Here is a 25,602-nt window from a genome sequence, read left to right as displayed (position 1 = left end):
TATACTATACATATATAATGATAAATCCTTTACATGTGACAATAGGAGTTTTACTGGGGCTGAGCAGCAGAGAATTCCCAGAGGCTGGACTCGAGTCAGGATTTTATAGGACCTCGATAAAAGCAGGGGAAGGTGATTGCAATTGTTTTATCTACTCCATAAAACAGATCTCTAAAACACTACTGGGCATCACATTTACTGGCCCAGCATTAATTGCTAAGTGTTCTTGAAAGCAATAAAATAGTCTATAATTCAATTATAGATTGAAATAATCTTTTTTAATCCTTTTTTTTTAAGATTTTATTTACTTGTCAGAGAGCACAAGCAGGGGGAGCAGAAGGCAGAGGGAGAAGCAGGCTCCCCACCGAGCAGGGAGCCCGACGCGGGACTTGATCTCAGGACCCCGAGACCACGACCCGAGCGGAAGGCAGACGCCCAACCGACTGAGCCACCCAGGCATCCCATAATCTATAACTCAGTGGTTTCACTAATTCTGACTATCCTTTGACTCGCTCAGGCCAAATTCAAGCAGTTTTACCACATATACAGGGATTTACTTATTTTTATTGAAAACACAAGTATTAAAGAAAAACATTTAAATAAATTAAAAATCATTCCACATCCCCCTACACTAACACAATGGATTTCAGTTTTGCATATTACCTTCCACATGCAAAAAGATTTTACAAAGTCACAATCATAGTGCGCATACTCTTTTATATTGTGCTTATTTGACTTACCATATCACAGACACGTCCATGTTTTTACAGTGTTCCAAATAATTATTTTAATGGCAGTATGATACTTCATTATTTTATTAGCCCACTTTCTTCTTTGACATGTAGACTATTTCCAATTTTGTCTATTATAAATAATGCAGACATAAACATCCTCATGCATTTCCCTTTGTTTTGTTTTTATATTATTCTTTAGGTTACAAATCTAGGAGTAGAATTTATGGGGCAAAGATATGGTCATTTTTGGGGCTCCTTCTATGTGGTACCATATTGAATTCCCAAAGGGTTGTGTCTATTTAAAATGCCATCTGAAATGAATGCATTAAGCAGGTTCTTTCTAAAAAAAAAATTAGAAGCATTAGGTAGTTTTCAACTTCCATAAAAGTTAAAAATAATTACTGTCTCTTAAGAAAAGGAAGAGTGTAGATAGATGGTCTAACAGATCACTAAAACGTCAGCTAACTTAAGCAATGCTTCCCAACTTTTCTCAAGTTTTGGCACACACAGAAAGTAATACCACAGGCACACTGGGGAAAGTGGACAAAGGTGTTTCTGCCCAGAGGCTCCAGCCACCCAGGCTACCTCTGGCTGCCCCAGGGGTTATGGGGACCCATATGTAGGCACATCTATGACCCAAAGTGCATGGGTCATGAAGCTCTAATCGAGGAGATGTTAAGTGACTCAATTTACAAAAATCTAGTTAGTGGCACAGCTGGGAAATGAATGCAAATTTCTTCTCATCAATATATTTTCTATTACATCACAACGGTTCCACATGCTTTCTGGCTCTAAAATTCAATTGTGTATGCAGATATGTATCTATACTTATGAATAAAGAGGATTTTTCTAACATGCTTGAACTAAAGACACCTAAACTAGCAATTTACATCAAGGCTGAAAATTAAAAATAGCTCTTAGCATTAGCAAGTATTTAACTATTTTCTCTGCAATTTTTCAGATTTGCCATTCTTTTAAATGTAGTTTGTAAACCCTGAACAGTAATAATCTTTTGCACAGTATCTTGTATACCTCAGGCAGTCAGTAAATGAAGAAGAACAATAAATTATACACACTACAAAGAAAAAAAGACAAAGTCCACATTCTAAATACATCCAACTGTGAAAAAAAAAGCTGTTTTAAAGTGTTGATTTTGTAGAGGTAGAGAAGATTCCCTCCTTAAATTTCAAATTCCTTGCTAGCTAAATGGAATCTTAATATACACTATACATTACAGGGTCAGAAGAGACATTTCATTCCACAGAATGATTCTGACCTGCACCCAGTGTTGATGCTACCAGGAGAAAAATTCACTACAAAGGTATTTTACTTTTTACCAAGTGTCCAACATTCCATATTACCTTTGAAAAGTAGAGATTATAAGGTGTTAACCCTACTGATTCAACTGTAAATATACATAGGATTTTTCTTGACCATTAATCACTGCGTTAAGGGAAGAGTGGGGGTTAAGCATGGGAATTCACCCATTATGTGCCAGTCTACAATGATAAATAAGGGACTCCAAATCCTGAATTCTCTTTCTTTCACTACACCCCAGAACAGTGATTACTGGGTCATTTCTATGGATTCAGTCAGACATTGTACACACAAACACACCCATGGGACCGCATGGCACTTGGAAGATTGCCCACTATTTCCCACTTATTAAGATCTGGATCATATTTCTCAATGCTCTGAAGATATGTTCCCTTTGAGTAGGAGTATCCCCCAGTGACATAAATACATCCATTCATGATGACGGCACCACACTCCATCCTCCTTTCCATCATGGGAGCTATTTCTCTCCATTCATTTTGTTCAGGGTCATAGCATTCCGTGATTGTAGTTTGTCCACCAACTAGATAGAGCTTATTTTCAAATGGGACTGAACACAATCCATATTCTATTAAAAAGAAAAAAGCAAATTTTTATTAGGATAACAAACAAAAGAGATACCTTAGGTTGGTGATATAATAATCCCTTACAATGTAGCATACAAAAATAAGAGTCTTGACATTTTGATTCCTCTATCACAACATTGAGCCTTAAAATCCATCCCCTATCACCTGATTCAGATTACCTCTCCCTGCCATTCTCCTTGGGTAATCCTTCATCCAGCTTTGCAGGATGCCAGGGAGGAACTCATCCTCAGACCACTACCCTTCTGGGAAGTCTCCAGCACAGACACCTTTTATTCTATACCTCTGTGTACAAGTTGTGGAGACCCTCTGACATTCTGACATAAAGGTGTCTGAGGGAACGGGTGTAGGTTCCTTCGGGTCTTAGTAGCCACCCCCTACAACTAGGGGCAGGTGATCTGTAGCATCTGTCGCCCCAGGGGCCAGATGGATGGCCTGGCTCCCCTCGCTCACACTGCTGCTCAAGTTAAGGAGTTAGCGAAACACACAACCAGGTTAGTGGGGAACTAGAGTCTACAGTCCTAAGAGACTAAAAGAAGCTCAAAGGCAGACAGCTGCTATGTGAGGTCTGGGTCCCAGGCTGGGAGTCTGCCTCGGCTGGGGGGTGTAGGCAGCCTTCTGGGCTGTTTTAATTTTTCCCATGTTATGTATCCCCCCCATCCACATGCAAACCTGCTGGCTCTTCAGGGCACCCAGCTCTTTTGCAACCTCACTTCCTCTCCTTTCCCAGGACTGTCACTAGGGCGAGGCAGGCGGGATGCCCATGGTGCTCATTCTCTGAGGGACTCCGATTCTGTGCCTCTGGTGTCTCTCTGGCCTCACCCTGGTCCCCGCCGTGCTTCTTCCACGTCCCCATTTCCAGCACCACTACTAGCCTGAGTCCATTCTCTGGGAATATCAACCATAAGATTACACTTAAATACGTCTAGCTGCAGGCCTGAAGGAAGAGCAGGACTCGTCAGGGGCCCTACTGTTACGGCAGATAAACGAAGACTCAGCTTGCCATTGCTGAGGGGTTCCTTCTGCCTAGAAACTCTTCTTTTCCCAGGACTTTGCACAGCCGCCTCCTTCTTATCATCCAGGTCTCATCTTACGGTCATCTCCTCAGAGGGCCCTCCCCTGACCACCCTGCCTGATGTGGCCAGCCAGGCATCCCCAGCACAGCGCCCAGTTTTCATGGGCTCCACAGCACTTCTCACTGTCTGATGTTTCTGGGTTACTGTCCCTCTCCCCTCTAACAGTGTGGCGACTGCATCTCCATTCCTACTGGGGAATGGCAAGTGTTTGGAACCTTGTAAGGACTCAATAAAAAGTCTGTTGGATCAATGAATGAATTGGACCTTGTACCTTCTGTACCCAAATGTGCACTCCCATTACTTTGTGGAAAAAAAACCTTATAAACCCCGCTTTAGGAAGAGAGAATGTATAATCAAAAATGTGATTTCCCCTTTAAGAATGCAAGCACATTCTTATCAGTAAAGTTCTTGCTATCTAGGTTTCAAAGGCTAAGGAAAAATCTCAGAAGATGGGTATTTTTGCTTTGAGTCCACATACTGTTGTTCTCAAGAATCTGACAGCCAGGAAAATAAGAATTTTTCCACCTCTGAAAACCCCATTTATTTTACCTGAGTTTCCAGTTATTATACATGCAGAATTTTTATAGAATTTACTTGTTTCAGTACTTGTGAAACTTTATTTATATAAATTATATGAATCATTCTATCAAATGGTTGTGAAAATTAATGATTTAGAAATTTTATTAGTTGGTGTAAGTGATTCAACAATGAGTTCACTAGGCTTTTCTTAAATTTCAAAGTTTAAAAAAATCCTCAATTTGTGGTTCTCATGTTAAGAAAAATATCTCAATCTTCCTATAGCAGGAAAAATGTTTAAAATAAGGCGATTCCTGATAGGTTTTTTTTTTCCTGTTACCCAAATACAACATAACCTTCTATTACTGTTGATGGAAACTTTTTCTTCCACAGCTGTAACCGCCTTTTTCCTGTTGGTCACTCTACGAAGCTACTGAGCCTAAGGGACTGTGCCTTGTTTATTGAGCTCCTAGCACTATACATCACATGTGGGAAAGGCTCAGCAAACCTCTGTTGGATAAATGAAGGAACGAACAATTTCAACCTAACTACAACAATGGCACCATCTGTCAATGCTCAAAAAGTTTACACACAAATATTCGCTATAAATACCCAGCAGTCTGTATTCATTGTTGCATGAGTGATAGGAATAAAGCCATGCAGGGATTCAGAGACAACCACAATATTTTCAGGTATTCAATATCCATTGAAATGATTTAGACTTTTTTTTAAAGATTTTTATTTATTTATTTGACAGAGAGAGAGAGACAGTGAGAGAGGGAACACAAGCAGGGGGAATGGGAGAGGGAGAAGCAGGCTTCCCGTGGAGCAGGGAGCCTGATGTGGGGCTCGATCCCAGGACCCTGGGATCATGACCTGAGCCAAAGGCAGACACTTAATGACTGAGCCACCCAGGCGCCCCATGATTTAGACTTTTTTCCTAAGATTATTCTCACTGAAAAGACCTGTAAAGCTTATCTAACTTCTTAACTAGAAAGTAAGACCCAAGAGCTCAAGCCGCTGCCCAAGATTAGCCATGTGAATAAATGGCGGAGCCCGGAAAGAACTCTCTTCCCACTTCACATAGCTCTCCACAGGTTTTTCCCCTTTATCACTTCTTGCTTCTTCCCTGTTCTTCCCACGCTCTTCCTTTCCAGCTCATCCCTTAACTAGTGCTGTTTCCCCACTCTGTGCATAGCTGTACTTAGTCCTACCCTCCCAAGTCATCTCAACCAACTCCTCACCCACAGTCATCACCTCCAAGCAAATGACACCCAGATCTCTAAATTCAACTGCACTCTTCCTCCTAAACTGCAGACCCATATTTCCCATTGCTTGCTGGACAACTCTTCTGGGTGATCCAACTAGTCCTCCACAGTAAACTATAAAACTGAGCTCCAACTCAGTTCCTCTTTTCCCTTCCCACCAGCTTGTCCTTCAACTCTCCCCATGTTGAATCCATAACATTCCTCACATCTAGGCGTTTTCATCTCCTACCGTTTCAGGCTTTCAGCATTTCTCACCTGGTGTATTACAATAGTTATAATGGATTTCCTTGCTGTGTTCCTCCTAATCTATTCTAAAAGGCTCTAAAACCTTTGGTAGTGCTCCATTTTTAAAATTTTCCTGACTGCCATTCAAAGCCCTCCATGAAATATTCCTCAACTGAACTCTCCCAACCAATCTCTCATTCCACCCCCTCACATCTCATCATATACATTCACTCAGTACCCAAATAAACCTGGAACTTGCCTTTCTGCCTTCCATCACTGGCTAACTTTCTGCCAGAAAACCTTCTTCAAAAAATACCTTAATTGTAGCCATTCTTTAAGGCCTAAATCATAACAACATATTCTTGGAAGCCTTCTAAGATTTCCAGATTTCCCTTAAATTAGACTCAAGCTCTTTCTACCCTCAATTTCAAGAGCACTTACTTGTATAACTGCCTTGTATTCGTGTTATGTATGTATATTTGCTACTAGATTCTGGGCTCCTGGAGCAGTAGAGACTAGTTCTTAATCATTTTTGTGTCTTATGCAATAACTAGAATAGTATCTTTCCCAAGGTAAGGTCTCAATAAATGTTATCTTGAATTTAATGGAATTAGAGTCCCCTGGTTTTTCACTTCCCAAACTACCACTCTTAAAGGCATTGAGAAAAAAAGATAACATTTATATTACCTTTGAAAAATAACAGTAGTCATGGGGCACCTGGGTGGCTCAGTTGGTTAAACCGCTGCCTTCAGCTCAGGCCATGATCCCAGGGTCCTGGGATCGAGCCCCACATCGGGCTCCCTGCTCATGCAGGAAGCCTGCTTCTCCCTCTGCCTGCCGCTCCCCCTGCTTGTGCTCTCCCTCTCTCTCTCTCGCTCTCTCTCTCTCTCGCTCTCTCTGTGTGTCAAATAAATAAATAAAATCTTTAAAAAAAAAGAAAAAGAAAAAGAAAAATAACAGTAGTCATGATTTCTTTGTAGTCTAAGCTATTATCTATAAGGGAGACCCAAGACTGGCACTTTACATTCCTCAGGAGGTGCTCCTACAATGCAGAAGAAGCATACTTGCTACAGTTCACAAGATGCAGATCCAAATGCCTTCAAGGGCTAAGGAGCTAACGGACTAGCTGAATGGAAAGCAAGCCAGGGATAGGAGAAGGAGAAGCAAGGGCACAGGCCCCCAGGTCTATGCCGGGATGAGAATGGAAGAGACTAGTGAAATGGAGCACGCAAGCGCCATCTTAAAGGGAACAGCCGCTACGGGGCTCCAGTGATCGCTGCCAGAAAGGAATGTAGTCCAAGGTTGCTACAATTATTCTAAAGGCCAGAAATCATGATTTTTATTTGAAATCTCCTGAATTTTAAATATTGGTAACAAGCCAGTTAAAAATATCTTAGGGGCACCTGGGTGGCTCAGTCATTAAGCGTCTGCCTTCAGCTCAGGTCATGGTCCCAGGGTCCTGGGATTGAGCCCCGCATCGGGCTCCCTGCTCAGTGGGAAGCCTGCTTCTCCCTCTCCCACTCCCCCTGCTTGTGTTCCCTCTCTTGCTGCGGCTCTGTCAAACAAATAAATACAATCTTAAAAAAAAAAATACCTTAAGCACTGAGAGCCAAAAAGAACAGAACATGTAGGGGACCAATTTGCTACCTTTGTTTCTTGCATTATGGCAGGAAAAAGTCCAATGGAAAGCAAAAGTTGACAAACATTATATGTTCCCATTGATTTATACTCGAATTTAATATTTATTTACGATTGATTTTTCAGTTGGCCATGGATTTTCATGCTTTGGCTTACATCTCATTGCCTTTTAGACTCCCTTTCAAGCAGTGAACAAGTTACATACAACTTAAATATGTTACAAGATGTTTATTTTTAAAAGAACCCTTATATGAAATATATATTAAATTTGTAATGTAAATAACTGCCCTCTGATTTGTTAATCTGACTTTTCATATATTGGGTTTTCTTTGTAAAGATGTCAAAGTCATATCTAATTGATAAGGTTAACAGGAGGATCAAATGAGACAGCTGTGCAGTTGTTAAAAACATGGCCTCCCTGCTGGATTGCCTGGATTTGAACTCCACCTCTAACGAGCACTAGCTAACTGATCTCGGGCAATTTATTTACCGTCTCTGTGCCCCAGTGACCTACAAAATGAGATAACAGTAGTACCTAGCTCACAGGATTGCTGTGAGGTTTAAATAGATCAAGACATGTAAAATTAGTGGAATAGTTAGTGCCCGGCTCATATTTACTAAATAAATGTTAGCTATTACTTAATATGAGCTGGTATTATTACTTTCCATTATAACTTCATTGGTCAGAACAGAAAATGGTGGGGAGTCTGGGCTAATACATCTGGGCTCCTAGGAGATAGAAGGCTACCTGTTCCATGATGTCTTCAGAGCCAGGACAGCCTGTGGCTGAAGTCACTTGTTAGGCAAAGCCCGTGGCATATGGAGATGCAGCACCAGGTGCGGGGCGCTTCCCCTGAACTGCAAGACGAAATGTATGTTGCCTGGATGGATTCAGTTACACTGGTCACGAGCAGGACAGCCCCGCTCCCTTAAGGAGAGGGGGGGGCTGCTTAGTGGCTACAGCACAGATTATACAATCAGACTGCCAAAATGAATCCTGGTCTACCACTTCCAAACCGTGCGAACTTATCCTTTCTTGCCTCCATATCTAAATATGTAAAATGGGGGTAAATCATACCTATTCACAAAGTTGTAGACAGAATTTAAGGTAATATTACATGTAAAGTCCTTAGTCAGTACCTGACCTATAGAAAGTGTTCAAGAAGGTTAACTGTTACTTACTATCACTCTCAGATTGTTCAAGCTTGTGAATTCCAATTATGCTCACCAGTGACTCACACAGAAAGAAGCCTAATGTTATATGGAAAATGACTCAAAGTAGTATAGTGATATGATGATATAAATCTTTCCTAATGAAAAATCTTAAACACGTGTCATAACTGTAACAGGCTATGGCTCATACTTCCTCGGAGCTCTTCACAAAGGGACAAGCCAAAGAACAAAGACACAGAAGGCAGAAGGCCGGCCATTCTTTGTGGGCAGACCACATGTCCCCTTCGTGATTGTTAAAGTAAGGCTAACACAGGGTTCTGCCTATCACAGGATGGAAGTGTCTGAACCCAGAAAGAACATGCTTTTAAAAGAAACCATCTCCTGTTGAGCTCAATCAATGGGCACTCCTCCCAATTGTTTGACAGACTAGTGCTTTTTTTTTTTTTTGGCAGTTCTGTGACTTTTTTTTAAATTTAAATTCAATTAGCAAACATATATCATCAGTTTCAGATACAGTGTTCAATGATTTACCAATTGCATATAACACTCAGTGCTCATCACCTCACATGCCCTTCTTAATGCCCATCACCCAGTTACCCCCATCCCACTACCCACCTCCCCTCCAGCAATTCTTAGTTTGTTTCCTATAGTTAAGAGTCTCTCCTGGTTTTTCTCCATCTCTGATGACTTCCCATTCAATTTTCCCTCCCTTCCCCTATGGTCCTCTGTGCTGTTTCTTGTATTCCACATATGAGTGAAACCATACAGTGTCTTTCTCTGATTGACTTATTTAGCTCAGCATAATACCCTCCAGTTCCATCTATGTCGATGTAAATGATAAGTATTCATCCCTTCTGATGGCTGAGTAATATTCAAATGTGTACACACACATCTTCTTTATCCATTCATCTGTTGATGGACATCTGGGCTCTTTCCATAGTTTGGCTATTGTGGACATTGCTGCTATATACATTGGGGTGCAGGTGCCCCTTCACATCACTACATTTCTATCTTTGGGGTAAATACCCAGTATGCAATTGCTGGGTCATAGGGTAGCTCTATTTTCAACTTTTTGAGGAACCTCCATACTGTTTTCCAGAGTGGCTGCACCAGCTTGCATTCCCACCAACAGTATAAGAGGGTTCCCCTTTCTCCACATCCCCGCCAACATCTGTCCTTTCCTGACTTGTTAATTTTAGCCATTCTGACTGGTGTGAGGTGGTATCTCACTGAGGTTTTGATTCGGATTTCCCTGATGCCGAACGATGTGGAGCACTTTTTCATGTGTCTGTTGGCCATTTGTATCAGACTAGTACTTTTTAATTGTCCATAAGACTTGTGTTTTATATAATGTATATACATGAAAGAAAGTACACAAGAGAGGAATAAGAAACACAACAAATGAATCTAGGTGAAAAAAAATTTAAAAAGAAACTACCATTTTTAATCACACAGGCTTAAAATGTGTCCCATAAAGACATCAGGGAAAGTATTTGTAGATGTGAAATCAGAATAGCTTGTGATTATTGTTAGATGGGCATATGAATATTTTGAGCCTTCTAATTACACCCATGGGTAGTCTGCTATAAATCTAGCATTTTCTTTTTCCAGGCCATTTTTAGCTGCCTGTCATACTGCTAAGCTGTATTGCAACATGTGCTATCTAGAAGAGTATTTAATTACCTGGATGTGGACTGGAGGTGATGAGGCTCCACTCGTTGATATCTGAGTTGTAGCTCTGGACCTTGTCATAGGTACAGCTCCCTCTGTAACCGCAGTGGCCGCCGATGACATAGATAACTTCATGTAAGACACAGGCAGTCGCGTTTCCCACACCTGAGTGTTAATTAAAATCATGTCTTCAGATTGATCTATCGTTGTGTTTTACAATGAATATTGGGCTAAGTTTATTATTGTTTCTGTTATTATTGACAGTAGATGCCAGGCCCTGTGCTAGGCACTATGAGGGACGGAAGAATGAACAAGAAAGGCTCCTTGCACTCTTTTAAGAGAGGGTGAGACACTTACACAAGTAATTAGAGCACAGGGTACGGAACCACTGTGAACGTTCAGAGCAAGGTGACATTGCTTAGGGCAGGTAAATCACGGCCGGAGGTGGCAGAATTCGATCTGGGTCTCGGCAGGTAGGACTTTAGCAGGTAGAGGGGAGAGGAAGCCATCCCACACGGAGGAAAAGGCAAGTGCAAAGGCTCAGTGGGCAAAGGCGAGTAGCCCCGTTTGATGCCAGCACGCGCAAGGGCAGGTGGCCCAGGTGGAGTCGTCGGATGGGAACTGAAGCTGACGCAGTAAGTTGGAAGCCACATCGCAAAGGATCCTGGCACCCAACTACGAAATGCAGATTTCATTCAGCAAGATTTTAAAGATTTTTAAACAGAGGAAGGGAGAGACTACAAAAGCAGAAGGACAAAAAGAGTCAGAAAGGGGCACCTGGGTGGCTCAGTTGGTTAAGCGACTGCCTTCGGCTCAGGTCATGATCCTGGAGTCCCGGGATCGAGTCCCACATCGGGCTCCCTGCTCAGCAGGGAGTCTGCTTCTCCCTCTGACCCTCTTCCCTCTCGTGCTCTCTATCTCTCTCTCTCTCTCTCTCAAATAAATAAAAAATCTTAAAAAAAAAAGAGTCAGAAAGATCCAGATATTGGCCTAGGTACAAAGTATTGAGGGCCTGATTTAGAAGGCGCTTTGGGTGTGGAGGGAAGGGCATGGAGGCAAGAGACACAGGTAAACACATAAGGCTTGATGACTGTGTCAGAAACAAGCAAAACTAATGGTGAGGCCCCAAGCTTGGAAAATCGGGAAATGCTGATGCTCCAGGAATATGGGGAGGAAGAGATGAGTAAAGAGAGAGAAGAAAGGAAGTAAAATGAGAGAGAGAAGTGAAGATGAGGCTCGTTTTAGTCAAATACATCGGTTTAGTCTTTCATTCAACTCTTATATACCACTGATACATGCTGGGTGCAGTTCAAGCTCCTTGTGCGTATCTACTCCAATGTAAATGTGAGTTTATAAGCAGGGCAGTTATGGTGAGGGAGAAAAAAAAAAGTCAGGAGCTCCTAAACAACCAAGTATTTATTTCTTCTCCGTACATCCCCAAACCAAAAAAGGAAATGAATTTGAAATTTGACTCTACCCAATTTAAGTTCTGATTACCAGGGGAAGCTGCTAGTTCACTTCAGGACTACAAAATAAAACAAACTGGGAAAAGTAATGTCACCCTTGCAACAGAAAAATGAGAAACTTAAAGCTCAAAACCAGCACTGGCCAAAGCTGGGTATAATCGACACAGGGTTACCCTTCCCAAGGATGATTAGATATAACCAGGAATCAAACTTCAAGGTGAAAGTATAACTAAAACTTTGGAATTTCAGACACAGCTAGTGTGAGTGTGGCTGGGGGAGGTACTTCAGTGTATGAGGGTCTCCCATTCTACTCAAGGTGAAGGCAAGAACACATATGGCTTTCTTTAACTTTGGACCCACCATGGAAGCATTTCTTTTCAGCAAGCGTGTTTCAGATATGATTTTTTAAAACAGCAATAAAGTAATAAACTTTCATCTTCATGGAAATATGCTCTTAACTATGTAACCATGACAACTGTTATCTCATCATTAAGAAAGAGACGCAGAAATGTATCCAGGTTAACAACAGCTGCTACAGTATTTGAACCTTCCTTGTTTCTTTAATAGGAAAGGAGTCAGGAGGACATTGAGGACCATCCTGGGGAGGAGACCAGGAAGGGGGTCAAGCTCAGGCAGAGTCCAAAACCAGAACAGCAAGAGCAGTGGGCTCTAAGCCCCCCTGTCCCCCTCTACCAACTACTACTGAACCTTCGGGCATGCAGGAGGGCAGACGTGATGTAGTATGAAAGATATTTTTGCTCTGTCAAAGTTGACATGTTCCTTTATAACGATCTTCATTATGACAATAATGAACAATGAATAATGACAATAATACCTACAACAACAATTCCTAAGGCTTACTGAGTGCTTACTCTGCTCCAGACACTGTTCGACACACCTCACATGCATAAATTTACTTAATCCTCTCAAAACACCAACAAGGAAATGGAAAGGCGGGATTTGGACCCAAGCAGTCTGGCTTTAGGAGCAACGGTGCCTGATCACAAGACTGGTCTGCCTCTTGGGCTTCCTGCTTGTCGTCCGACGATCACACCAGGTCAGATTCCCAGACCAGGTCAGATTCCCACACCCTCACTAGTATTAAAACAGAAACAGAAAGGCCTGGGAAGGAACACTGGGAATAAAATGACACAAATTTAGAAACAACCTACCAGTTGCTTTTGTGCAACTCCCCAGCACAAATGAGTAAAGGGAATTAAGTAAGATTTCAGTTTAACTTTTTTTTTGCCAGTGGGAGGGAAGGAGAGCAAGGCTAATCCAGTACTGAACACAGCAGAAAATACAGTGTTTATCAGACAGACATTGAAACCCAACAGTGTGCCTGGCTGTGTGGGCCACATGAGGGAGGGGAGGGGGTCTACCCCTATCTTTTACCCTCGGAACCAAGACCTGAATCACAAAAAGCAGGGGCAATCTGTCTCTAGTTTTTGAGAATGTAATTTGTTATGCTCTGTAGGGACCGAAACTTTCAAGGTTTTAATGAAAGACCTTTGAAAAGAGAGAGATGATCCGATAGTGGGAGGGAAAAAGAATATTTAAAAGGAGAACTGAAAACGGTTTAACTTCAAGAGCAAGCAAAAATGAGTAATTGAATATGAATAAAACCACCCAACTTTCTCTTTTCGTTTAGTCTTTGACTTAAATATAAATTCTTAAGACCTGAAGCAAGATCTAGGCTTGAAAGAGGCTGTAAAGTAGAATTGCACTGTTTTCTTATGTAAGTGATATTTTTCTAGTCTGAGGAGCACACTCTAATCACATAACCTCAGACAAGTTGGGGACTTCTCTACTATGCTTCTACTTGGAACATTTTGTCCACCATTATTTATATAATCTATTATAGTTCCTAGATAGCATTCCAAAGCGATACATTCTTCTTAAAGTTCTTTGCAAGAGAATTTAGACCACTGGCCTAACCTGAACACCTAAAAATTTATAGAATAATCTATACTTACCTTTAATCATATTTGCAATAGGAATCCATTTCTCTTTTAATGGATCATAAAACTCGGCCTCTTCTGCAGGAGCCCCTTTTCTGTAACCGCCTAAAGCGTAGACACAGCCCCCCAAGGTGACTGCACAGTGGTAGTACCTGGCATTGAGCATTGGCAAACCTTCTGTCCATTCATCACTTTCACTGTTATAGATCCACACTGTGTCAAGAGCTTCTATGTTATCTGTCCTATAACCCCCAGTTACATAAATGTTGGGTCCCAAACATGTAACACCATAGCTCTCCCTAGTATAGTCTGGTATTTCTGCTCCCTGAATCCAAACATTTGTCAGAGGATCCCATATGTGAACCTCTGATAAAGGATGCCAGTAATAGCCTCCAATGATGTACATTGTGGCTGTGGACCTCTGGGAAATCTCTTTATGCAGGGGATTCAGAGCATTGTATATTAGAGATCGTATCTTATTTTCGGTTAGTAGGCAGCTTCTTTGAAGACCTAAAGCTGTTTTTAAATACACTGGATCTATATCTATGTTTACATAGCTTAGTACGTTATACAGGCATTCAATTCGATTTTCCACATCATGAGCAGTCCACTTAATAACAGGCTCTATGATAGCTTCTTCTTTCCAAACACTGAGATTCTTTCTGGACAATATAAAGAGAAACTTTTCAAGGCTGATTTCCAGAAATTCTTCTTGTTGCCACACTTCCTTAAACCTTGAACATAGAATTCTTCGAGATTCCTTCTCTAGTTCTGGACACATGTGAAATTCTGCAAAGGAGTGCATTCCAATACAATTATCAATATCCAAGTGCCTTACCAAAAACTGCTCACAAGCTTTCTTTACTGAAAGGAACTGTAGCAGATCTGCTGCTTCAAGCAGGCTTTGAACATTTCTTTTAGTTATTTCAATCTGGGAAGTGTATGCATAATTCACAAGGCCTTCCAAAATATCATGGTGGATGCCAGAGATTTTTATTTTATTTTTAAATTTTTCTTTCATATCAGCTGTGAACATTGCCTTAAAATAATTGCTGCAAGCAGCTAAAACAGCTCGGTGACAATGGAAAATTATGCCTGAAGGACACTGAAGGGTAATATCAGTAAATAATCCATCCAAGTAAAATGTTCTGAATGCATCTAGAAAATCCACTGGATGCGCTGTATCCTTGAAAAGGTAAATATAATCTTCTTGTCCTTTTAGAGCCATGGCTGCAATAAACATGAAATAAACGTGTTTTCAGTTTTGCAGATTACCGCAAATAATCAATGCTAAATACACCAATCCTTATGATGACTGATTAGCATCGCATATACTCCAAACCTAGACTAAGTTCAGCATTCTAAGTAACAAACCCAAAATGTGGATAGACTATTTCGTAATTTATGTGGTCAATTTAAATTCCGGGCAGCTTGAAGCCTGAAACGAGCCCCCCCCCCCCTCCCCGGGTTTTCAGTAATCTTTTAAAGACGAAATATTGATTTGCTACCCCATTCACCCAGTCTCCGAAATCGGACCCGAGCTGGCGGTCCAAGAGAGAGAAGCCCCGCTTGGCAAACCAACTGTCCGAAGGGTCACCCCACTAGAGACCGGACTTTGGCCGTCTCGGCTCGGCCCCAATTCAACCTTCTTTCACTAGCTCCATCTCCCTTGCAAGTCGCATCGAGCTGCGGGGGATCGAAATATAATTGGAAAAGAAGAAATCTTGGAAAAGGGAAACCCTGTACCTTCCCGCTTAAGAAAGGAGAGAAAAGAAAGCGGCCGGGCCGCGGCCCCTGCACCCCCGCGCGCCCTCCCCCGCGGCTGCCGCAGGGGTTTCCGCGCGCCGCGCGCCCCGCGCCTGGGCCCCGGGCCCGCGTTCCCGCCCGGAGACCGCCCCGCCCCGGCCCTGGCGCGGGGAGTCGACTCGAGGGCGCCGCGCGCCGCCAGCCGGGCCGGGTGTCCGCGTCCCTCTGCCCCGGGACGCCGCACAGGTGTGGGGAGGGCGCCGCGGGCGGCCCCGCGCTCGGCCCGGCCCGGCGCCCGCGCGGCCATTGTCTCCGCGCCTCTGCCGCGGGCGGGCTCGGGAGGCGGCGCGGCCTCGCTCTCCCGCGCCCGGCCCCACTGGCTCCCCTTCGGCTGGCCCCGGGCGGCGGGGCCGCGGGGCACCTACCTCCGGCGGCGGCTCCGGGACGCGGTGCTGGCCGACAGGCTAGCGGCGAGCGGGGGCGGGGGCGCCTCCGGACCCTCTGACCATCTTTGGAAGAGGCGCGGCGGAGGGTGCCTGCTAGTGCAGCTCCAGCCCACAAGCGGCTCCTATTTTGGTGCCCCGGCTGCTCCCCGCCTCCAACCCAACAGCCCCCCGCGCGGCCTGGGCGCGGGGCCACTCGCGGGAACTCCCGGGTGGCGGGGCCGCGCTGCGAGCAGGGGCGGGGCGGGGGGGGTACGGGCACGCGGCTGCGGCCCCTTCCCGGCGGTTCCTCCGCGCAGCAGGTGGGAAGGCTGCCCTGAGACCGCTTGCGCGACTACTTTCCCCTCTCTCCCTGGGTCTGGGTCTTAAACACAGCACACACCCCCGAGCGTTTTCGGTCTAGACAAACTCCCGAATTAAGACCACCTGTGGGGGCTGGAGGGGGATGCCTTTCCCCCCTCCTTCGGTAGCTCTCACCAGCCCACGCCCTAGAGGGAGAGATGGAGGGGGAAGTGTGGAGAGAATGCTGCAAACCTTAAAGGTTTGGGCTCGAGGTGGCCTTGAGAATGCCAGAAGTAGCTGCCGCTTTCCCGCGAACACCATCCCGCCCCCCAGCAGAGACCTCAGGAGGGAGCGCCTGGGGCTGATTTGCACACCAACCTGGAAGCCTTCAGAAAAAACGGAGAGCAGCCAGGGTGAAGGATTCAGCTTAAGGTATTTAGAGCAGAGTAGCTGGAAGAAGCAGCCTCTAGTCTTTCTTCCTGGTGACAGCAAGTCCCATCAAAGATGTCCATGTGCTACACCAGAAGGTTCATTTTGTTCTTCCAGCAAAAGCCAGTATCAAATCTTATCATTTATAATTCGTCCATTCATTTGCAAGTTTTTATTGAGGGTCTGATAGGGCTAGGCTCTGGTACCTAGAGTTCTTACGGAGCTTACAGTCTAGCTATGGTAAGGGAGGAAAGAGACCAGGATGAAATGAACACCAGAAGCCCAGTGTGTTTCTCGGAGTATGGTCTGAGGGAGAGAATATGCAAATGTGGGCAATGGCCAAACTGTATGTGAACACAGAACTCTGAACCACGTAAGAAGCCCAGGAAGCCACACCATAACCTCTGCAGCCGGACCAGAACAGTCAGGACGTCCTCAAGGACTACCAACTTCCCTATTTTTGCTGGACTTCCAATTCAGGACCAACCAGGGAAAACCAATATGCTCCCCAAACCAAATCACATAGAATACCCCCTGCCTCTAGTAGCCCTCCTCCAGCTTTCCCAGGCCAACAACCTCCAATCAGAAGATACCTGAGACATTCCTCCCTTTTTCAGTTTTCTAAAGTTTTCCCACTCCCCTGCCTGCCTTTGAGCCTCTGCCAAAAACAAGTGATGGTGGCTGACTCTGTTGCTATAGCAAGAGCTGAATAAATAACATCTGCTTGTTCTCATTTGGGTGGTTTTAGTTTCATTCTACAGGTCAATCTTAATGACGCAGCACCCCACAAACACCACCACCACCCGGACTTCTCTGAGGTGGAGACCTAGGAATCTATATTCTATTCAAGGGGCGGTGATTCTTTTTGCACATTTAGAAGAATGGATGTTGGACCCAAAATGGAAGGAACAAAATAAGGTTCAATACCTCAACATCTGGTAAACAGTTTGGTAGAGCATTGGACCCAAAATGGAAGAAAAACAAAACATTCAATATCTCAACATCTGGTAAACAGTTTGGTAGAGAAGAAAAGTATACGAGATTTTGTTTTATGCTTAAGGTTCATCTCTGCCACTTTTGTAACATACAGCCTTAAGCAAGTCACTAAATTTCTCTGATCTTTAGTTTTCTGATATGTAAAACAGAAAATACCACACTCTTCTCAACCTAAGATTATCGGAAAGACAAAATAAAATTACAAATGTGAGAGCGTGTTGGATGTGGCATATAAATGTTATATATGAAAGCTATTATAATGAAAGGATATTTATACTTAATTCTCCATCACAACCTCAACTGGGAAATTAGTATTTTTACACATGTCTTCAAAAAATTATAAACTTTGGGTGCCTGGGTGGCTCAGTTGGTTAAGCGATGGCCTTCGGCTCAGGTCATGATCCTGGAGTCCCAGGATTGAGTCCCGCATCGGGCTTCCTGCTCAGCAGGGAGTCTGCTTCTCCCTCTGACCCTCTCATGCTCTCTCTCATTCTCTCTCTCAAATAAATAAATAAAATCTTTAAAAAAATTATAAACTTTGTAGTTAGTTGTGATTATAGACAGCTTGTCCTTCATGACTGATAGGAATGTTATTGTTGGTGCTATCATTCAAGGCCATGATTGTGACTGATTGAAGATGGGGCATTATTTCCATGTTTGTCACTGAAGTGTCACAGATGACTATGATGCCAATTTTGATGCAAAGAAAATACTATAGACTCCACCTAACTAAGAGCAGGGGCTTCTAGAATCAAGAGGGCATGGGATAAATTACTACTGAATAATAGAATTCACTATATTGTCATTGGTGCGGTTTTTTCAGATTGCTGTACAGGCCAATTAAAACTTTTGCTTCGGGAACACCTGGGCGGTTCAGTCAGTTAAGCATCTGCCTTTGGCTCAGGTCGTGGTCCCAGGATCCTGGGATGGAGCCCCACGTCGGGCTCCCTGCTCAGTGGGGAGTCTGCTTTTCCTTCTCTGCCTGCCCCTCCCCCTGCTTGTGCTCTCTCTCTTTCTCTCAAATAAATACATAAAATCTTAAAAAAAAAAAAAACTTTTACTTCCATTGCCTGACGTTTCCTGGTTGTGAATTATTACTTAAAAGTGTATATGTTACACATCAATTATATCTCAATTTTTTAAAATGCCAAAAAAAGTGTCTATGAGTATATATTAGACTGCCTCAACTTGCCAAGGGAAGAGCAGGTCCTGTAGGGGACTGCCAGAGCAATTTCTCTTTACCACATGCTTTGTCAAAGAGACCACTGCAAATGCTAATAGATTTGATGCACTCAGAAACATATAATTAGCATTCATAAGTTAAATAAAGTAATGACACTGTTCAAGAAAACAAATGTGCCATCTGTGAATTCAAGTCTTAAGGAAATAAAGAGCCACCATGGAGATGAGATATAAATGACTCTTGGCAGATATTGTGCTTGGCATGGAGTTAGATGCCTTTTGACATCACGTTTTGCTTTTCAAAAGACCCTTGGTTTCTAAAAATAACAATTTTATTTATTGTTTTTACTGTATTAGTACATCTTTCCACTAAGTATTGCTATGTCATTAAATGTTTGATATGCTGATTGTGATGTCATTATCAATGTGTGTAAATGATAGATATATACAGGAAGTTTTGTATACTTCATTTACATACTGGATTAAATAAGTTGCTGCTAAGTATAAAATAGTAGGTATAATTTATAAGGCCACCACATACAGCTCTGTAAGTTGTGCACTGCCTGCTTCCAGCTCATTCCCCTCAAGTAGAGTGCAGTGTGAACACTGTCCTTAGGAGTTGTACAGTACACAACGAGCGCAGGTGTATAATAGCTGCCTTAGAGCTGATAACATCTGGCAAAGCTTTTTGGGTATGCTTCCTGGAAAATAAGAAAGTGAACATTCCAATGACTGGGTAAAGAGTACTTTTGTAAGTCAGAAGTTTTCGAATTCCTTGTTTTTAGCAAAAGTCAAAGAGCATTTTTGACAAATAACTTGGAAAGAATCCACAAAATGAGTGGTACTGCTATAATAAAATTCCTCTCATTCCCATCTACTTGTCTATGTGAACACATTTTCTCATGGACTTTATCTACAGAAATGAAAAACAGGAATATCGTTGATCTAAACTCTGTCTCATTCCAACTGCAAGCAATACTTAGCCAAAGACATATGGCTTAAGTGAAAAGAAAATAGCCCAATTCATCAGATTGAAATAATTTTTGAAATTTTTGCTTTTAATTTAAACACGTTTATGTTGTTTGAGCAATTATAATAATTGTAATGTTCATCAGCCCAGAATTCGTTTTACTACTTAAGAATAAAGGATATAAAGTAGTTTAAATTTTAATTTATGTCCATTTTTGTAGCCGACAAATTTAAAGAGGTGACTAACAAAAACTATAAAAGTATACAGACAATCCTTTCTTTGAATGGTTCCAACATGCATGAATTTCAGTTACCATGGCTTAGTTAAATAACACCAAATCCCCTAAACAGGATTCAAATTTCAATTACTATGGTATATTAATTGTAATTGCACAAAATACAAATTTCGCCCCTGCCTCTTCAATCCATGAGTCACCACATAAATAACAGATGAACATCCTGGTCAGTGACTAATCATGTTTCTTCTTTCAAAATCACTGGTGATTGGGCACTGTGCATTTCTTATTCAGTTCACATGCGGACAGCAAAGCTTGTAGTTGTCTTATCTCCATGTCTGCCAGTGGTAAATGTAGGTAATATTTTTTTATTAACAATTTTATTTATTTGTCAGAGACAGAGCACGCGTGCATGCATGAGCACAGCAAGGAGTAGAGGGAGAAGCAGGTCCCAAGCAGAGCAAAGTGCCTGACGCGGGACTCGATCCAGGACCCTGAGATCATGACCTGGGCCGAAGGCAGACGCTTCACTGACTGAGCCACCCAGGTGTCCCTGTGTGTAATATTTTACAAAAAATAGATCATTGAAAGAGGACATTGGCCAGCAAAGAAATGAAGGATCCTGCCACAAGTGAAATTTGAATTGAATAGAATGAAAGTCTAGAAGAAACCACTGACCATGGGAATGTAGACACTGCCACCACTCGAGAGAGTATGGCTATGCAGCCGGTGGAAATTGCTGCAGGCCAACTTAGTGACTTAAGGGAGGAAACTGGTTGTTGACAAAAAGAATGAAGATGTCCCAGAAGAAGAGATGTTGGCAAAAAACTTCATATTAAAGGAACTTATGGAGATTCTTCACAGCACTGAAAATGCAAAGGATAAAATGTTGGAAGCCGATCCAAACTTAGAAAAAAGTATGACAATTCACTAGGGCACAGACTCTGTATTGTAAATAGTATGACGAAAAGAAGGCAAGAACTGTTCAAACTACTCAGTAAAATTTTTTTACAAAGAAATACTTTCATCCTCAATGTTTCTAACTGCAGTGCACTAAGTAAATACTGATACTGCTATGTTTTTCATTTTCCTATACATTTGTAACTGATAGTAAGTTTTTTTTTAAAGATTTTATTTATTTATTTGACAGAGAGAGACAAAGCGAGAGGGAGAACACAAGCAGGGGGAGTGGGAGAGGGAGAAGCAGGCTTCCCGCGGAGCAGAGAGCCCGATGTGGGGCTCCATCCCAGGACCCCGGAATCATGACCTGAGCTGAAGGCAGACACTTAATGACTGAGCCACCCAGGCGCCCCAGTAAGACAGTTTTTAATGTTCTTATCAAAAAATGTAAAGGTCACAAGACAATTAAAATGCTTCCCACTAATTATTAACATTACTCTGCACAGTAATCTTACATGGTCATTTTATGCTCCCACACTCTGTGTGAAATGAGGACTGCCTGTATTTTCAGTAGGACAGCATTTTATGGGAGAAGTGGAACAGAAAAATGGGCTCAAGAAGAAAAAGGAAAGAGCTTAAAAATTTTCCACTGTTGAATAAAAGGTACGGCACAGGGAATATAGTCAATGGTATGGTAATAGGGTTGCATGGTGACGGATGGTAGCTACATTTGTGGTGTGCACAACATAATGTATAAGATTGTATAAACTTTTCCAATCACTATGTTGCATGCCTGAAACTAATGTAACATTGTGTGTCAATTATAATTCTATAAAAAAAGGGGAAAAAATTCACACTGTTAAAGAACAATTTATTTATGTCCTTTTTTTTTTTTAACGATTTTAAGTAATATCTACACCCAACATGGGGCTTCAACCCACAGCCCCAAGATCAAGAGTTGCATGCTCCACTGACCGAGACAGCCAGGTGACCCTTGTTTATGTATTTTTAAATGAATGATGTTTTCAAATTACTATAGATAGCTTTTACTAAATAGATTTAAAAGTTATTTAAACTCCTATTAAAAAATCATCCCTGGGGCGCCTGGGTGGCTCAGTTGGTTAAGCGACTGCCTTCGGCTCAGGTCATGATCCTGGAGTCCCGGGATCGAGTCCCGTATCAGACTCCCTGCTCAGCGGGGAGTCTGCTTCTCCCTCTGACCCTCTTCCCTCTCGTGCTCTCTATCTCTCCTTCTCTCTCTCTCTCTAATAAATAAATAAATTCTTTAAAAAAAAAATCATCCCTGGATGGTTGGCTGGCTCAGTCAGTGGAGGGCACAACTTGATCTCGGGGTTGTGGGTTTGAGCCCCATGTTTGGTGTAGAGATCACTTAAAAAAAATCTTTTTTAAAAAAGTCATTCTTTATAATATATTAGAAATCACAACCTTGGGGGGCACCTGAGTGGCTCAGTCAGTTGAGTGTCCAACTCTTGATTTCAGCTCAGGTCATTATCTTGAGGTCATAGGATCAAGCCCCAGATCAGGCTCCGCGCTTAGTGTGGAGTCTGCTTGAGATTCTCTCCCTCTGCCCTTCCACTCCACTCGCACTCTCTATCTCTCTGGAAATAAGTAAAATCTTTAAACTCTCTCCAAAAAGAAATAAATAAAAATCTTTAAAAAAAAAAAGAAATTACAGACTTAGAAAATGTTTAAATTTATGATGAAAAGTTTTCAGTATCAGTCTGAAAATGTAGAAGTGAGTACATAATGTTTCAGTTGTTTGGGAGCACTTGTTCAAAAACCTTATGAAAGGGGCACCTGGGTGGCTCAGATGGTTAAGCGTCTGCCTTTGGCTCAGGTCATGATCCCAGGGTCATGGGATCAAGCCCCACATTGGGCTCCTGGCTCAGTGAGGAGCCTGCTTCTCCCTCTGCCTCTCTCCCTGCTCATGCTTTCTCTCTCTGTATCTCTGTGTCTCAAATGAATAAATAAAAAATCTTTAAAAAAATAAAAAAAAAACTTATGAAAGACTCAAAACAGGAACTAGTCTACTACTTTGTGGGGAAGGGTAACTTAAAAGATAGCAGTTTATTGAGAATATGTTTTTGGTGCCACAATTAAAGCTAAATTCCAGATAAAATTAATAGAAGACAGGATATAATAAACTAGAAATTTTTCTTTTTTTTAAATTTTATTTATTTATTTGACAGAGAGACACAGTGAGAGAAGGAACACAAGCAGGGAGAGTGAGAGAGGGAGAAGCAGGCTTCCTGCTGAGCAGGGAGCCTGATGCAGGGCTCAATCCCAGGACCCTGGGATCATGAAGGCAGACGCTTAACGAATGAGCCACCCAGGCACCCCTAGAAACTTTTTCAATTACAAGCAACAGAAACCCAATTCTTATGACCAGGAAAAAAAAAATGGTAAGAACATTGGCCCAAATAAGCCAAGACAAACTGATATTTTTAAATAAATCAGAGATTAAAGCTCTCCAATGACTTTGTGTCTCATTTAGTAAAAGCCAAATTTCGTGTAATGGCCTCCTGGACCCCACACCCAGCTGTGCTTTCTGCCCTCACTAGGGACAGCATTGCTTCTGTCCTCACTACTGGCTATTTCTTTTGCCTACAACTGCTTTTTGCGGCTACTGCTACACGACCCCCTCACTCGCCTCCATCAGGTTTTTACTCAAATATCAACTTCTCAGTGAGGCCTTCTTCTACAAACCTATTTAAAATGGTTTCCCTGCCCCACCTGTTATTTCCTATCCCTCTTACTGGCTTTATTTTAATCCATAGTACTTATTGCCATCTAGAAAATTATACCTATTTGCTTATTTATCAGATTATTGTGTGACTTCTCCCACTAGGATGTAAGCTCCTTGAAAGCACTGATTTTTGTCTGTTCATAGTTGTTATCTCTAATTCACTTCTGTATTTTTAGAACAATGTCTGCATGTAACAGGTGTTCAATAAATATTTGTTGTATAAATGAAAACATGAATGTATTAAAAGGAAGACTTTTGGAATTTTGTTTAAAAACTTGCTCAAGATCCCATAGTTCTCTAGGAAATGACATAAGTGTCTTAATCCACAGTCGTGCAGATTAGCATATGGTCTAAAAGGGTCAACTGTTTTTTAATTTTCAAATTCAAAGCATCTGGTTTATCCCTTCATTTTAATTCTCTTATCAGGTCTCTGTCCCTTCTCACTTGGTTTATAGCAAGACTTTCCTGTGTCATCTTTCCCCTTTTCTCCCAAGCTGTCCACAACCTTTCAATCTCCCCAAACACGACTTTGTGCACATCAGTTCCCTTTGCTTACTCCTGACAGCATCGCAGGAAGAATTCAAACTCCAGCAGTTAGCTTTCAAACCTGTCCATAAATTGGTCAAATCCCACTTACAAAACTGATTCCAGTCCTCCCCAGTTTAAACCCTTGACTTCATCACCTCATCACTGCCTCATGAATATGCTGTGCTCATTCCCATCTTGGTTCAAGTTATTCCCTTCATCTGGGAAGCTCTATACTTTTCATCTCTCCAAATCCTTTCCATTTTTTAAAAGTAATCTCCATGCCCAGCATGGGGCTTGAAAAATGACCCCGAGATCAAGAGCCATATGCTCTGCTGACGCAGCCAGCCAGGTACCCCTCCTTTCCATTTTTTAAGGTGTGGATCACAGTCAACCGCTTTCATAAAGCTTCTCTTATATCACAATTAATCAATTGATGGAGTGCAAAACACTGTGCTAAATGGTCAATTAGTCCTTTCTTGACCTAAGTACTTTCAGCTTATGCTAATTACTAAGATGCATTATGAAGCATACTTTGGTATTGTGCATTATAAATGTACATGTCCCACATCTTCAATCAAATTGTAAATTCTTAGAAGGGTATCTTTCTTTGGAAGAGATAGTCCTATACTTCCACAGGTTTTTGTTTTGTTTGCACATAGCAGGTGCCAAAAAAAAAAAAATATTTGTTGAATGATTTTTAGCTTCCAAAATTGTGCGATAGGATTTTCTAGATTTAAGTGTGAGAAGCGCTAAGCTGTTAATAGATCCCTGAAAGGACATACTTTCATATTGAACTGAGGATAATAAAATATTGTTTGGACCAACTTGTGAAAAGAATTGTGATTTTTGTGTGTAACACAATCCAGAAAATGACTAAATGGTAGAAAAAATGTGAATGAGGGGAGCCTGGGTGGCTCAGGCAAGTAAGTGTTGGACTCTTGATTTTGGCTCAGGTCACGATCTCAGTGTCATAAGATCGAGCCCCACAGTGGACTCTGTGCTCAGTCGGGAGTCTGTCGCTCTCTCTCTCTCTCTCTCTCCCTCTGCCCCACCGCCCCAAGCTCATGCTCTCTCTCTAAAATAAATAAATCTTTTTTAAAATGTGAATAAGGAAGGTTTCCATTTTGCACTGATCATACAAATCTTATGAAGTAAAAAATATTTAGTTTAATTGTAAATAAATACTATTTACTCGTTGTTTAGATACACAAATGACATTTTATTATTTAAATATATAACAAACTGATTTTTTTTTACTAAGTAACATTTTCCACAAACAATGGGACTTTCTAAGAATTTCTGTGTTAGGAAACATCTAGGTTAATATTTTGTTTCCATTTGAACAGTCATCATACAGACATCAGTTTGTATGACATAAATGAGGATAGATGTAGCTTTTGGCCTAGATTATTCCACGAACCCTCATACAGCACATCAAAAATATCTGTCTACAACAGAACTATCATATTGTCCACCT

The 25,602-nt window shown here is 42.0% G+C and overlaps 1 protein-coding gene across 4 annotated transcripts; it reads right to left on the bottom strand.

Moving 5' to 3' along the window:
- Positions 1–389: 389 nt before the first annotated feature.
- KLHL23 (kelch like family member 23) lies at positions 390–16,742 on the bottom strand. Of its 4 annotated transcripts, none has more exons than XM_027588612.2 (4): positions 16,497–16,742; positions 13,663–14,877; positions 10,233–10,385; positions 390–2,637 (listed from the first exon to the last, which is right to left on the bottom strand). In XM_027588612.2, the coding sequence occupies exons 2-4, from the start codon at positions 14,873–14,875 to the stop codon at positions 2,327–2,329; spliced, it is 1,677 nt and encodes a 558-aa protein (XP_027444413.1). In that variant the 5' UTR covers positions 14,876–14,877; positions 16,497–16,742; the 3' UTR covers positions 390–2,326. The 4 variants fall into 4 exon arrangements, with proteins under 4 accessions (XP_027444413.1, XP_027444412.1, XP_027444411.1 ...); XM_027588611.2 differs by lacking the exon at positions 16,497–16,742 and adding an exon at positions 15,819–16,237; XM_027588613.1 differs by lacking the exons at positions 390–2,637; positions 16,497–16,742 and adding exons at positions 8,137–8,234; positions 15,819–16,241.
- Between the last annotated feature and the right edge of the window lie 8,860 nt (positions 16,743–25,602).

Source organism: Zalophus californianus, chromosome 3 (genome assembly GCF_009762305.2).
Source record: "Zalophus californianus isolate mZalCal1 chromosome 3, mZalCal1.pri.v2, whole genome shotgun sequence".
In the NCBI taxonomy this organism is placed as follows: Eukaryota; Metazoa; Chordata; class Mammalia; order Carnivora; family Otariidae; genus Zalophus; species Zalophus californianus.
The sequence above is the reverse complement of the archived record's forward strand: the minus strand, read 5'-3'. Positions and strand labels throughout refer to the sequence as shown.

Bases quoted from the DNA above. Each gene is read 5' to 3' on its own strand.
- KLHL23 (XM_027588610.2), bottom strand. From the start codon at position 14,890: ATGTTTATTGCAGCCATGGCTCTAAAAGGACAAGAAGATTATATTTAC. The intron at 10,386-13,662 runs GTAAGTATAGAT...ATTAACACTCAG, and splicing joins TATTGCAAATATGATTAAAG to GTGTGGGAAACGCGACTGCC. The intron at 2,638-10,232 runs GTAATTAAATAC...TCTTTTTAATAG, and splicing joins CACCTCCAGTCCACATCCAG to AATATGGATTGTGTTCAGTC.